The sequence below is a fragment of the Xenopus laevis genome, chromosome 5L (genome assembly GCF_017654675.1).
Source record: "Xenopus laevis strain J_2021 chromosome 5L, Xenopus_laevis_v10.1, whole genome shotgun sequence".
Lineage (NCBI taxonomy): Eukaryota > Metazoa > Chordata > Amphibia > Anura > Pipidae > Xenopus > Xenopus laevis.
The window spans coordinates 168,604,954-168,620,796 of NC_054379.1; the positions used below are offsets into that span (position 1 = coordinate 168,604,954).

Consider the following 15,843-nt stretch of genomic DNA (forward strand, 5'->3'; position numbering starts at 1 on the left):
TTTCTATTCACAATATTACAGGTATTTATTTGTCTGGATCCTACAAAAATAAAAAAGCAGCACAATGCAGTAACAGTAGTAACGTAACACAACATTAAGAGAATCAGGTTCTGGCTTCAGGAGGTAGCAGAGGCATCAATATACTTTGTCTATTGCTTGGGAGAGTTGCCATATGGGTTGCAGTCCTGTTCTAAGGAAGTTGCGCAAAGAAGGAGCCGACAGTTTGTGCCGAAGCAAATCCCAATGGTGTCAGCTCAGGCAGCCTCACTGCAAGGAGAAGGGGTCAACATTAAGTTTCCTTTCCACATAAGGCCAGGGTATAAATGAGAGACAACAGTTGGACAGTCCATCCCATTAATTATTACTGTCATCAGTCATTTAACTGGCGTATCTGTGCCTCTAACCTGAGGAGTTTGATAGAACATTAGCCCTCCACTTCCTCTAATTGTTGCCCCTGTCTCAGGCTTACAGATAAGTATTGACCAAGACTTACACAACCTCCGTTTTGAACTTCTTGAGGGCTTCCTCAGCCACCAGCTCCCCAAACATTGGATCATCCATAGAGATGTATCCGGGCAACGTGAAGGTAATTGGGTCAGAGTCAAATACGTTGACAGTCACTTTGGTGTCCGAAGGAGACTCCCCCTCTTTGGAATAGATCTAATAAACACAGAGACACAAGGAACGAGTTGAAAGGACCAGCAGGCTGCATTTGGCCAGAAACATATTCAAGTGTAGGCTTTATAAAGGTATCTGTAGATGAAGAAGTAGGGCACAAAGAAAGCTTTAAACCCCAACTAATGCTAGGACCTCTAGTTCAGTGGACCTGAGAGAGAACTTTAAAACTGTGGCATAAAACTGCTAATGTCTCTTAAACAACTAAAGATAGAAGCTTAGAAGATAGATAGCTTAGAAGAGTTACAACCAGTCAAGGAATAGTATGATGTTCCACTCACCGTGGAAACTTGGAAGATCCCATTCTTTCCGCTCTGGGTCATGTTGGCGAACTTAGAAAGCCACCCGAACTGTTTGTTCAGCTGCTCCAATATACCCGTGGTGTTGAACATCTTCTCCCGAAATTGTTCCAGTAAGTCATCGTATTGCCTGGTGAACTTCTCAGCAAGGCGCAGGGAGTCTTGAAACACCTCCTGCAGGTGCTCCTGCACGGGATCCTTCCCAGTACAATCTAACAACATAATAAGCCCCTCATGATCAATCTTTTAATAATTTTATTTAAATAGAGAAATGTGAATGAGAAATTTTTTGGGCCCAGCTGTAGCCCTCCGAGAGATATTTATGGACCCCAGAGTGCCCATGATATAGGTGAAACAGTGGAGGACGTGGTATCTCCATGAACCATGAACTACGTGACCCTCTTACCTACTGCTAAAATCTCCTTGCACTTCTCACACTTTTCCTGCATCTTTAAGCAGCTGGCTGAATTGCGACGGAGTTCCTTACAGACCAACTTATCATCCGAATCATTGCCATTTCCTAAACAGGAAACAAAATGCTCATTATATAGTTAAAGGGGAATCGCTGCATAGATTGTAGGCTCTTTGGTACAGTGACTTTCCTCCTCCTGAATGCATATACCCTTGAACACATATATGAGATATTATTGCAAGGTTATGGGATTCCCTACCATGAGACAGGGAATGAATGATTGGTAAGAGAGGAAAGGAGATTTCACCATCAGCATAGAAAAGGTTTCTTTGATGTAAGAATGGCAGTCAGATTGTGGGATTCCCTACCAAGGCAGGGGGACTATGATATTAGGGATGGGGCCCAGATTAAAATGCTGAAGATCTCACCCCTAATGGAGCCCAGTCCATCCAACCTTGGGACAAAGTGGTGACTTCTTTCCATCATTTTTTGTGCTGCTTCTATTAGCGACTCAAAGTTCCCAGAGAAGTAGGGGTTGAATGTGGGAGATCTTGCCTGGCGAGACTCAGAAAAGGGGAACCCGACTCGCTGGAAGGGAAATGGGTTCCACTGAGACTCAAAGAATCCATTATGGAAGGAATTGCTGAAGAACGGCTTCATTTGCCCAAAGGCCTTGATGCTCTCCCTGAAGAGCTCATCGACACTGTCTTCCACCAGGCTGTATCCACCCTCAAGGTCATCCAAGGTCATGTGCTGCTGTTCCCCCTCCTGTGTCAGCGAGTTGATCTTCTCTCCGTTGATGAAAATGGAGAATGGAGAAGATCGGTTCAGGAATTCTTCAAACTGCAACGTGAAACATGAAATTGTTGGCTTTTCTGGGAGGTCCCTTATGGGCCAGAGAGGTCTTTAGCAAGATCTGTGGTCTACCATCTGATTTTAAAACTTCTAGAGTCTCCATAGTCTCATATCAGGAGACCGGGAGATATGCTGGTGGTTTAGACTTTAGTAAGCTGTCTTCTCCAAACAGCCAGCTGTACTAACTTACCTCCCAGCACCATGACTTTATAGCTTTACTGGAGGCCACTACAATAGTTTCATTTCTGGCCTCATCACAATGCAGTGTATTCAAGCCAATCATAGATCTGTATGCTGCATTCCAGTAACACTGTGGCATGCTTCTGCCAAATCCCCCCATCATAAACCCAACTAACGCCATATGGCCTCCCTATAAGATGAACATTAGACCCAATGGAACGTTCTAAATACAGTATTGCTTTTGAGGACCCTGAATACTCCTTATGGTGGCTCCATTCATGACAGTCCAGGAGAATATTAGGGAGGAAACAATACAAAATAAAGTTATAACAAAAGAAGTGTTATAGGGACTACATAGGGAACCCTGTGCCTAAGGTGCCCTGGTGCCCCACCTCCCAATACCAACCCTGTTCATTTCCCCACAGACAGAGACAGGTGGCAGGCTTACCTGGCGCCCTACAAGGCCAGAGCCGCTCCTGCAGGTTTTGGAGTAGAACCTCACACAGGTCTGTTTCAGGCAGGGCTTGCACTCCTCCCAGAGAGCCAACATGGTCTCATTGCACACTTCCTTCTTCTCCTCAAGCTCCTGCTCTGTGTCTAAGGCTCTCTTTAGGGCTTCCTAGAGGAACCAACAACAATATCTTTGGTTGGGGTCATACAGTAACAATCTCTCCCAAAATGGCAAATGTTTGTATCTTAGTTATTCTAGGGCTTGAATAGTTCTATGGACTGATAATTCTATCTATCAGATTAGTTTAGGGATTAGATGATTACATGCATTGGATAATTCTAGGGATTAGATAATTCTATGGATTGAACGATTTAATGGATTGGATGATGCAAGGGATTGGATGATTCTAGAGACTGGATGATTATATGGTCTGGATGATGCCAGGGATTGGATGATTCAATAGTTTGGATGATTCTAGAGACTGGATGATTCTAGGCATTGGATGATTATTTGGTTTGGATGATGCTAGGGATTGGATGATTCTATGAATTAGATGATTCTACTATTTGGATGATTCTATGGATTAGATCAGGGGACCCCAACATTTTTAAACCATGAGCCACATTCAAATGTAAAAAGAGTTGATGAGCAACACAAGCATGAAAGAAGTCCCTGGGAATGCCAAATAATTGCTGTGATTGGATATTTGGCAGCCCCTTTATGGACTGACAGGAGGTTCTTTTTGGCAGTACACCTGTCTTTTATGCAACCAAAAAATTGCCTCCTAGCTAGGAATACAAAAATAAGCATCTGAATCTGAGTCCACTGGAAGCAACATGGGGTTGGTGGGCAACATGTTGCTCAAGAGCAAATGGTTGGGGATCACTGAATTAGATGATTCTACAGTTTGGATAATTCTATGGATTGGAGGATTTTATGGATTAGATGATTCTACGGTTTGGAAAACTCTATGGATTAGATGTTTCTAAGATTTGGATAATTCTATGGATTGGATGATTCTATGGATTAGATGATTCTACGGATTAGATGATTCTACGGTTTGGATAATTCTATGGATTAGATGATTCTATGGATTAGATGTTTCTACGATTTGGATAATTCTATGGATTGGATGATTCTATAGATTAGATAATTCTACAGTTTGGATGATTCTATTCATTAGATAATTCTGTGGATTGGATGATTCTATGGATTGGATGATTCTATGGATTAGATGTTTCAACGATTTGGATAATTCTATGGATTTGAGGATTCTATTGATTAGATAATTCTACAGTTTGGATGATTCTATTGATTAGATGATTCTAGGGTTTGGATAATTCTATGGATTGGATGATTTTATGGATCAGATGATTCTACAGTTTGCAAAATTCTATGGATTAGATGATTCTACGGTTTGTATAATTCTATGGATTGGATGATTCTATGGATTGGACAATTCTACAATTTGGATAATTCTATGGATTGGATGATTCTATGGATTGAATGATTCTATGGATTAGATGATTCTAAGGTTTGGATAATTCTATGGATTGTATGATTCTATGGATTAGATGATTCTATGGTGTGGATGATTCTATGGATTAGATGATTCTACGGTTTGGATGATTCTATGGATTAGATGATTCTACGGTTTGGATGATTCTATGGATTAGATGATTCTACAGTTTGGATAATTCTATGGATTGGATGATTCTATGGAGTAGATGATTCTACGGTTTGGATGATTTTATGGATTAGATGATTCTACAGTTTAGATAATTCTATGGATTGTATGATTCTATTGATTCTATGATTCTACTGTTTGGATGATTCTATGGAGTAGATGATTCTACGGTTTGGATGATTCTATAGATTAGATGATTCTACAGTTTGGATAATTCTATGGATTGGATGATTCTATGGATTGGATAGTTCTATGGATTGAATGATTCTATGGATTAGATGATTCTACAGTTTGGATAATTCTATGGATTGTATGATTCTATTGATTAGATGATTCTACTGTTTGGATGATTTTTTTGATTAGATGATTCTACTGTTTGGATGATTCTATTGATTAGATGATTCTACGGTTTGGATGATTTTTGTGATTAGATGATTCTACGGTTTGGAAAATTCTATGGATTAGATGATTTCTACGGTTTGGATAATTCTATGGATTGGATGATTCTATGGATTAGATAATTCTACAATTTGGATAGTTCTATGGATTCGATGATTCTATGGATTGGATGATTCTATGGATTGGATAATTCTATGGATTGAATGATTCTATGGATTCGATGATTCTATGTTTTAGATAATTCTATGGATTGGACGATTCTATGTTTTGGATAATTCTATGGATTAGATGATTCTATGGTTTGGATAATTCTATGAATTAGATGATTCTATGGTTTGGATAATTCTATGGATTAGATGATTCTGCAGTTTGGATGATTCTACAGTTTGGATAATTCTATGGATTGGATGATTCTATGGATTAGATGATTCCACAGTTTGGAAAATTCTATGAATTAGATGATTCTATAGTTTGGATGATTCTATGGATTGGATAATTCTTTGGATTGGATAATTCTAAGGATGTTCATCACCTCTTTATTCTTTTTGGTCTCCTCCAGGTTGCGCATGATTTCCTGATGTTCTTTCCCAGTTTGGTCCATGATCGATTTCATCTTTTTTACTCCATTTACCGCATTCTCCACCTGTTCTGTGATGTAGCGACTCCCCTCTATGGAAATCTCTGGGAAGGGCAGAGGGGTGACCTTCATTCTCTGGCGCAGTGTATCAGGTAACAACCAATATACCCCAAATATAGATCATTTACTGGAACTTGTGTTTATCTATTGACTATAACAAAGTGCCCTGTTGGGAGTCAGGTTCCCTGTGCAGCTATAAAATGTACTGAGTCACTTTGCTTCTTGCTGCGCACTCCCTGTATAGAGAATATAGAAATATACTGCATTCTGCCTCCTGCCAAGGGTTTCTATTCCCTGGATAATATGAGGGAATGTTTATTGTGCACAGAGAACATATATATATGTATTTATACACATGGGTAGGAGCTGCCACACTGCATCCATTGTTCACGCTTGCCCCCAAAAACACAGATATTTCATGCTATTCAGAATCATTGCTTTTAAGACTAATGACATTATGTGGCACTTGTTTCACTGGTGCAAAGTCACACTTACGGTTCAGGTTTTCGGGTGGTAGAACTGCAGCGCTGAGACCCACAAGGAGACCCACAAGGAGGAAAGGAAACTTGTACATGTTCATGGCAGGTTAGACTTTTGTCCTACTAACAAACCAAAGAGATTCTCAGCATAGGTATTCCCTGTACTAAGCACAATTCAGCAGGAACAGTCCCTAAGTTTGCTCATAGTCTGTACAGAGAGATCCCATAAAACTATGGCAGCATAGGTATTCCCTGTACTAAGCACAATTCAGCAGGAACAGTCCCCTAAGTTTGCTCATAGTCTGTACAGAGATATCCCATAAAACTATGGCACATAGGTATTCCCTGTACTAAGCACAATTCAGCAGGAACAGCCCCCTAAGTTTGCTCATAGTCTGTACAGAGAGATCACATAAAACTATGGCAGCATAGGTATTCCCCTGTACTAAGCACAATTCAGCAGGAACAGCCCCCTAAGTTTGCTCATAGTCTGTACAGAGAGATCCCATAAAACTATGGCAGCATAGGTATTCCCCTGTACTAAGCACAATTCAGCAGGAACAGTCCCCTAAGTTTGCTCATAGTCTGTTGTCTGTTGTTATTATTATTATTATTATAATTAATACTAATGCTGTGGGGGCAGCAGGGGGCACATGATTGCCAGTGACACAATGTTTCCCGGGGGCACTTACATAACTCCCCCGCTTTATTGGCACATGGTCACTGCCCGGCACAGGGAAAACATCCGGCTGTTCCTAATATTAATGAGAAACCTGCCGAGTCAGAACATTCCATTTATTATCCCAGCCGGGGGGGGATAACAGGCCCTTTGTGTTCCCTTTCCCACAATCCACTCTGCTGGGCTCAGCCGGTGACTGAGGGACTCGGTGACCCTCCCTTGTTTATCATGAGTCGCTATTGGCCACGAATGGACCGGACAAATATTTGTTGTAGTCACATGGCAGATAATGGGTTAATAACTGTCCTGCCCCTGGGGGAATTAGGAAGGAATTGTGCTGGAGGGGCAGTTACTGACGTTTATACCCCAGAGTCAAACCCCCCGGGACTTTACTGCCTCATATGTCTATAGAATCCTGGATTAAAGGGGAACTTCACCCATCTGAGCAACTTCCCAATATCCATTGATTCCTCATTATCCCGGGGTCTATAGCAGTGTCTGTCTGTCCCTCTCTGTCCTCTGGATCCGGCTGATTCGGGCACCTCCCACAGACACATTGATACTTTGTACCACTATTTATTATCAGCACAAAGAATGTACATTGGGCCGGAAGCTCAGCAATTGTAACACTTGTATCAATGAATGGACTGATCCACTGAGTCATTACTGGACAAGTTCTGATGTAGGTGTGGGGGCGGGGCAGTATAGAAATGTAATTGTCAGCTCTAATGGCCAGGGATCCTCCTCTTATATCAAATATATCAATGGCTTCTTATTGGCCAGCTGTAATATAGAGCTTTCTAAATAATAATAATAATAATAATAATAAAACAGGGTGTCACAGTCTAATACTCCCAGTTACTTTATTTACACCTAATCCCTGCAGCAGTGGATACAAAGTAAAATTAAAGGGGAACTCCACCCAAAATGTTTTTATGCCTAATGAAAGAAATAATTATTCTCTGCAACTTCCCAATATCCATTCATTCCTCATTCTCACTGGGTTTATAGTTCTGTGTAACTGTCATTGTGTCTGTCCCTTTCTCTGCACTGCTGCTTCTGACTCCTGATACAACTTCCCAATATCCATTCATTCCTCATTCTCACTGGGTTTATAGTTCTGTGTAACTGTCATTGTGTCTGTCCCTTTCTCTGCACTGCTGCTTCTGACTCCTGATACAACTTCCCAATATCCATTCATTCCTCATTCTCACTGGGTTTATAGTTCTGTGTAACTGTCATTGTGTCTGTCCCTTTCTCTTCTCTGCACTGCTGCTTCTGACTCCTGATACAACTTCCCAATATCCATTCATTCCTCATTCTCACTGGGTTTATAGTTCTGTGTAACTGTCATTGTGTCTGTCCCTTTCTCTTCTTCTGCACTGCTGCTTCTGACTCCTGATTACAACTTCCCAATATCCATTCATTCCTCATTCTCACTGGGTTTATAGTTCTGTGTAACTGTCATTGTGTCTGTCCCTTTCGCTGCACTGCTGCCTCTGACTCCTGATACAACTTCCCAATATCCATTCATTCCTCATTCTCACTGGGTTTATAGTTCTGTGTAACTGTCATTGTGTCTGTCCCTTTCTCTTCTCTGCACTGCTGCTTCTGACTCCTGATACAACTTCCCAATATCCATTCATTCCTCATTCTCACTGGGTTTATAGTTCTGTGTAACTGTCATTGTGTCTGTCCCTTTCTCTTCTCTGCACTGCTGCTTCTGACTCCTGATACAACTTCCCAATATCCATTCATTCCTCATTCTCACTGGGTTTATAGTTCTGTGTAACTGTCATTGTGTCTGTCCCTTTCTCGTCTCTGCACTGCTGCTTCTGACTCCTGATACAACTTCCCAATATCCATTCATTCCTCATTCTCACTGGGTTTATAGTTCTGTGTAACTGTCATTGTGTCTGTCCCTTTCTCTTCTCTGCACTGTTGCTTCTGATTTGTTTTTCTGGATAAAGGGTCACTGTGAAGCCGGGGGTCCCAGCTCTTTTTGTCTGCCCTAAGCTCAAGCTGTGAGTGAAGTCAATACTAGGCTTCCCTGTCCTCTGAATCTTGGCTCCCAGGGTGTCCCTGGACTACAACTCCCAGCATGCACTCAGCCGGAGTTAAAAGTTGAATGATGCTGTGAGTAGCAATTTCTGGGATTGAAGATTAGGACACAGAGGTTACGGGAATAAAGTGACAGCTGTATATCACAAGGGGTTAATGGTATCCTATTCATTGGAGGGTCCCAGTAGCATTGGCTGGTGCAGCCCAAATAGTTCTCAGGGCGCTGGTTCTGTCTCTTGTATCATGTGACCATTAAATGCACAGAAATGGTTAATGAATATACAGTATATAATATAGTAACCCCCTCAATGCCATCCTGTGCCACTCAGTCTGGGCTTAGGTACCTCATATAAGAATATCATATTAGAGTGTAAGCTCTATGGAGCAGAAGCAGTTGCTGCTGTATAAATAAACAAGAATGTGGTCCTTACCTGGGAGAGACAGAGCTGACGGACGAGTCTGACAGACACCAGCACTGACACTAATGGGGCTGAGATGCTGCCGGGATTTATATACCCCCCCCCCAATGACTCAGCAGCTCGGAATCCACTGGCGGAGGCTTCTGGAATAGTCTGATTGGGAAGCAGAGTCCCAGGATTCCCAGCAGGGGGGGCACTTGCACTGTATCTTGTTCATTCTAATTGGAACCCCCCTGTAACTGCCCTGTCACCCCTCTATCTGCCCTGTCACCCCTCTAACTGCCCTGTCAGCACTCTAACTGCCCTGTCACCCCTCTAACTGCCCTGTCACCCCTGTAACTGCCGTGTCACCCCTCTAACTGCCCTGTCACCCCTGTAACGGCCCTGTCAGCCCTGTAACTACCCTGTCACCCCTCTAACTGCCCTGTCAACACTGTAACTGCCCTGTCACCCCTCTAACTGCCCTGTCACCCTTGTAACTGCCGTGTCACCCCTCTAACTGCCCTGTCACCCCTCTAACTGCCCTGTCACCCCTCTAACTGCCCTGTCACCACTCTAACTGCCCTGTCACCCCTCTAACTGCCCTGTCACCCCTGTAACTGCCCTGTCACCCCTGTAACTGCCCTGTCACCCCTCTAACTGCCCTGTCACCCCTCTAACTGCCCTGTCACCCCTCTAACTGCCCTGTCAGCACTCTAACTGCCCTGTCACCACTCTAACTGCCCTGTCACCCCTGTAACTAGCCTGTCACCCCTGTAACTGCCCTGTCACCCCTGTAACTGCCCTGTCACCCCTCTAACTGCCCTGTCACCCCTCTAACTGCCCTGTCACCACTCTAACTGCCCTGTCACCCCTCTAACTGCCCTGTCACCCCTGTAACTGCCCTGTCACCCCTCTAACTGCCCTGTCACCCCTCTAACTGCCCTGTCAGCACTCTAACTGCCCTGTCACCACTCTAACTGCCCTGTCACCCCTGTAACTGCCCTGTCACCCCTGTAACTGCCCTGTCACCCCTGTAACTAGCCTGTCACCCCTGTTACTGCCCTGTCACCTCTGTAACTGCCGTGTCACCCCTCTAACTGCCCTGTCACCCTTCTAACTGCCCTGTCAGCACTCTAACTGCCCTGTCACCCCTGTAACTGCCGTGTCACCCCTCTAACTGCCCTGTCACCCCTCTAACTGCCCTGTCACCCCTGTAACGGCCCTGTCACCCCTCTAACTGCCCTGTCACCCCTGTAACTGCCGTGTCACCCCTCTAACTGCCCTGTCACCCTTCTAACTGCCCTGTCAGCACTCTAACTGCCCTGTCACCCCTCTAACTGCCCTGTCAGCACTCTAACTGCCCTGTCACCCCTGTAAATGCCCTCTCACCCCTGTAACTGCCGTGTCACCCCTCTAACTGCCCTGTCACCCCTCTAACTGCCCTGTCACCACTCTAACTGCCGTGTCACCCCTCTAACTGCCCTGTCACCCCTGTAACGGCCCTGTCACCCCTGTAACTACCCTGTCACGCCTATAACTGCCCTGTCACCCCTCTAACTGCCCTGTCACCCCTGTAACTGCCCTGTCACCCCTGTAACTGCCCTGTCACCCCTGTAACTGCCGTGTCACCCCTCTATCTGCCCTGTCACCCCTGTAACTGCCCTGTCACCCCTCTAACTGCCCTGTCACCCCTCTAACTGCCCTGTCACCCCTCTAACTGCCCTGTCACCCCTGTAACTGCCGTGTCACCCCTCTAACTGCCCTGTCACCCCTGTAACGGCCCTGTCACCCCTGTAACTACCCTGTCACCCCTATAACTGCCCTGTCACCCCTTTAACTGCCCTGTCACCCCTGTAACTGCCCTGTCACCCCTCTAACTGCCCTGTCACCACTATTTTTTTAAAGCATTTGATTACAGTCATATGAAAAAGTTTGGGAACCCCTCTCAGCCTGCAGAATAATTTACTCCACTTTCAACAAAAAAGTAGTATGTCTTTCATTTCCCAGGAACATCTGAGTACTGGGGGGTTTTCTGAACAAAGAAACTGTATTCAGTTATCAAATCATATGTGAAAAACTGGTTGTGCAAAAATTTGGTACCCTTGTAATTTTGCAATTTGAATGAATGTTACTACTCAATACTGATTACTGGCAACACCAAATTGGTTGGATTAGCTGATTAAAGTTGGCCATAGACGCAATGATCTGATCGTACGAATCGAGGATTCGTACGATTTTCGAACCGTGTGTGGAGAGTCCCGACATTTTTCGTCCGGCGGAGATCGGTCGTTTGGACGATCGGACAGGTTAGAAAATTTCTGTCGGCTGCTGATAATATCTCTGCGTGTATCGCCGATCGTACGATTTTCAGTGGGAGACTGTCACCAACTTTGGTTGGACATAGATATCGTACGATTACTGTCAGGGGCAGAACATTGCTGATCTGTTCTTTAACTAATCTGACTGGTAAGACTTTGATCTGAATGGTTAGTGGCGGGTCGGGAGATGGGAAAGTCCGACCGTACGATGATTCATACAATCTGATCTTTGCATCTATGGCCAGCTTTAGCCTTGAACTTCATAGGCAGGTGGGTCCAATCATGAGAAAAGGTATTTAAGGAGACCAATTGCAAGTTGTGCTTCTGTTTGACTCTCCTCTGAAGAGTGACAGCATGGGATCCTCAAAGCAACTCTCAAAAGATCTGAAAACAAAGATTGTTCAGTATCAGGGTTTAGGGGAAGGCTACAAAAAGCATCTCAGAGGTTTATTAAACTGTCAGTTCCAACTGTAAGGAATGGAATGAGGAAATGGAAGGCCACAGGCACAGTTGCTGTAAAACCCAGGTCTGACAGGCCAAGAAAAATCCAGGAGCGACATATGCGGAGGATTGTGAGAATGTTCCAGACAAGCCAAAGATCATCTCCAAAGACCTGCAAGAAGATCTTGCTGCAGATGCAGGTGTATCTGTACATCGTTCTACAATTCAGCACAATTTGCACAAAGAACATGTGTATGGCAGGGGGATGAGAAGCCCTTTCTGCACTCACACAAACACACTCACTTGTTCTATGGAAAAGATCATTTACACAAGACTTTGGAACAAAGAGCTTTGGACTGAGGAGACAAAAATTGAGTTATTTGCTCATAACAAAAAACGCTTTACATGGCGGATATATGTCTGTTGGGGTTCCCAAATGTATGCACCTGTCTCATTTTGTTATGATGCATATTTTCTGTTAATCCAATAACTGCTGAAATACTACTGTTTTCATAAGGCAAGTTATTTATTAAAAGGAAGTTGCTACTTTGAAAGCTCAGCCAATGATAAACAAAACTCCAAAGAATAAAGAGGGGTTCCCAAACTTTTTCATTTGACTGTATTTGGGTTCTTCTTCTGCTTGTTCAAGCTTTCTTCACTGACTCCATCTAACAAAATTTTTTTTTTATGCATCTTTCTATTCAGGCCTCTCCTATTCATATCCCAGTCTCTTATTAAAATCAGTGCATGGTTGCTAGGGGAATTTGGACCCTAGCAACCAGATGGCTGAAATTACAAACTGGAGAGCTGCTGAATAAAAAGCTCAAAAAGTCAAAAACCACAAATAATAAAAAATGAAAACCAATTGCAAATTGTCTCAGAATATCCCTCTCTACGTTATACTTACAAATGACACAGTAGGACACAGATACCTGCAATGAGAATCAGAGCAACAAGTGGAGAAGGGGTTAAGGAATTGCCCAATTTCTTTCCAGAACAACAAGTGCCGGCCAGTTACTTCCCATCAGCAGGAAAACATCTGCCTGTGCCGAGTCTTGTGACATCCCATAATAATAATAATAACAACAGGCTGAGATTCCCACATCTGAAATCAGGGGATCCGGGAAACTGCACCCAAGGGATCTCCTTACAGTAATGTCGGCTCCAATGGACCCAGCTCTGAGCCAGGGGTCACGGGGGGGAAGCGGACGATTCACAGCAGGACAATAGTAAATAGTGAACCCAATAAAGGCTACGAGGGACTGGTCTGCCCCTACTTATTATTGTAAAAGTGCTGACATGTGCATTGCATGGCTACTTATAGAATAGTGCAGCCTGCAGCGGGCAGTAATGCCGATTTGTGTGTAGGTCACTGCTGAGCTTTCATTGGTGGGAAAATACCGAAACACAGGAGCTTGTTAACTAAACATCACATGGGAAATTTCATTCTGATTGGTCCAGAAGAACTGGAGTATCCTGAGTAACAAATCAGATTGGGTTGAGTTTCATCTTCATAATTAACAGATAAAAAAACTGTCAGAGAAAATGATCAGTTCCTCTTCTGCTCAGCTTGTTAATGTACCCCCTACTGTAAATGATAAGGATATTAGAAGTCACTGAGGGGTTGTTCTGTGACCATATAAAGGCACAAGGCTGCAGGCTGAGTTATACAGGGAACTCTGAGTATCACTCATGTATTATAAGGGATAATGTACCCCCTACTGTAAATGATAAGGATATTAGAAGTCACTGAGGGGTTGTTCTGTGACCATATAAAGACACAAGGCTGCAGGCTGAGTTATACAGGGAACTCTGAGTATCACTCATGTATTATATGGGATAATGTACCCCCTACTGTAAATGATAAGGATATTAGAAGTCACTGAGGGGTTGTTCTGTGACCATATAAAGGCACAAGGCTGCAGGCTGAGTTATACAGGGAACTCTGAGTATCACTCATGTATTATAAGGGATAATGTACCCCCTACTGTAAATGATAAGGATATTAGAAGTCACTGAGGGGTTGTTCTGTGACCATATAAAGGCACAAGGCTGCAGGCTGAGTTATACAGGAACTCTGAGTATCACTCATGTATTATAAGGGATAATGTACCCCCCTACTGTAAATGATAAGGATATTAGAAGTCACTGAGGGTTGTTCTGTGACCATATAAAGGCACAAGGCTGCAGGCTGAGTTATACAGGGAACTCTGAGTATCACTCATGTATTATAAGGGATAATGTACCCCCTACTGTAAATGATAAGGATATTAGAAGTCACTGAGGGGTTGTTCTGTGACCATATAAAGGCACAAGGCTGCATGCTGAGTTATACAGGGAACTCTGAGTATCACTCATGTATTATAAGGGATAATGTACCCCCTACTGTAAATGATAAGGATATTAGAAGTCACTGAGGGGTTGTTCTGTGACCATATAAAGACACAAGGCTGCAGGCTGAGTTATACAGGGAACTCTGAGTATCACTCATGTATTATAAGGGATAATGTACCCCCTACTGTAAATGATAAGGATATTAGAAGTCACTGAGGGGTTGTTCTGTGACCATATAAAGGCACAAGGCTGCAGGCTGAGTTATACAGGGAACTCTGAGTATCACTCATGTATTATAAGGGATAATGTACCCCCTACTGTAAATGATAAGGATATTAGAAGTCACTGAGGGGTTGTTCTGTTACAATATAAAGATACAGATGTTTCGGTGCAAATACAGAGATAGAAAACATCACGTCATTTCATTACATATATTTATCAAGCTGGTTGGGCCTGTGCCCAGGAGAAAGAGGGGGAGAAAGTCGGGGTGCAGATTCTCAGTTGTTCAGGAATCAGTTTGGGGGGAAAGGTTTATAAAATATATATAAAATAACAAAGGACAGTGTATGAGAGTGAGACACTAGGGGGCGCCATTGCTCTGCTGGACTCATACAGAACCAGATGTTTATTGAGCAGCTGTTTAAGTTTAAGGCAACTGGGACCATTTAGGAAGCCTCACTCTGTGCCCCATGATCCTCTTCATAATGTCACTGTTTTGTCCTTTCCCCCATAATTCCATGCTTTTAGTCTGTCTCTACTATTGGCCTCTACTAATTATTCTTTATCTGATTAGTTTAATCAGCTTCTTACAAAGCTTAATCTTATCAGCCCCTGAAATAACAACACTAGGGGTCCCCCTTCCCGATCCTCAGGGCCACATTTAGAGGAGCGGGGTCCCTGGCAATGCTGTGAGTCTAGGGGCACCTATGTGAGAATATTAGTTATTGCTGAACCACAACTCCCAGCATCCCCCTACAGCCTGGATGTATAGAATAAAATATTGACCAATTACACAAGATAATTAAGGCCACTCCCCCACATACAGGGTCAACCCCAGCTATACCCCATCCACTATATTCCCCAAACCTATACAGGTGCAGGATTTGTCACTGTCCTCAGTAATCGTGGCCCACGGGGAGTTAAACTCTGTATTGGTGGGACTCCCGGGAAAAGCTCTTCTGCCCCACCCAGCGTTGCCCCTGCCCAAATATAAATATATATAAGATAGAACTAGATTTGCATTTATTATACACTTGTGTCTGATAGAGGGGTTCATTTAAAAACAAATGTTCTACTTTTTATCTTCTTACAATGGGCCAGAGAATAATAAACAATAAATACAGGAACAAATGATTGTCTCACACAAATTTATTGCTACGTTCCATTAACTGCAGCAGCTGAATAAAGTCAATTCAATTTTCCCCCAGCAAGAAAGTGTAGAGAAGCGGAATGTATCTACTGTACAATTATAGTTGTACCCCCTCCTACTCTTTATATATTGCCCTACTGTCTCTATATTGCTCCATCCTGATCTA

At 43.3% G+C, this 15,843-nt stretch overlaps 1 protein-coding gene across 3 annotated transcripts in view; it reads right to left on the reverse strand.

Annotated features, from left to right (window-relative positions):
* clu.L (clusterin L homeolog) overlaps window positions 1-15,843 on the reverse strand; it is a 23,232-nt gene continuing 7,389 nt past the window's right edge. The window contains exons 1-9 of one of the 3 annotated variants that reach the window (XM_018261677.2): window positions 9,246-9,340; window positions 6,091-6,194; window positions 5,491-5,639; window positions 2,870-3,040; window positions 1,815-2,229; window positions 1,381-1,494; window positions 957-1,186; window positions 494-660; window positions 1-267 (exon numbers count right to left, since the gene is read on the reverse strand). In XM_018261677.2, the coding sequence (XP_018117166.1) occupies window positions 255-267; window positions 494-660; window positions 957-1,186; window positions 1,381-1,494; window positions 1,815-2,229; window positions 2,870-3,040; window positions 5,491-5,639; window positions 6,091-6,175 (1,344 nt within the window). In that variant the 5' untranslated portion in view covers window positions 6,176-6,194; window positions 9,246-9,340 and the 3' untranslated portion in view covers window positions 1-254. 3 annotated transcript variants of the gene reach the window in all.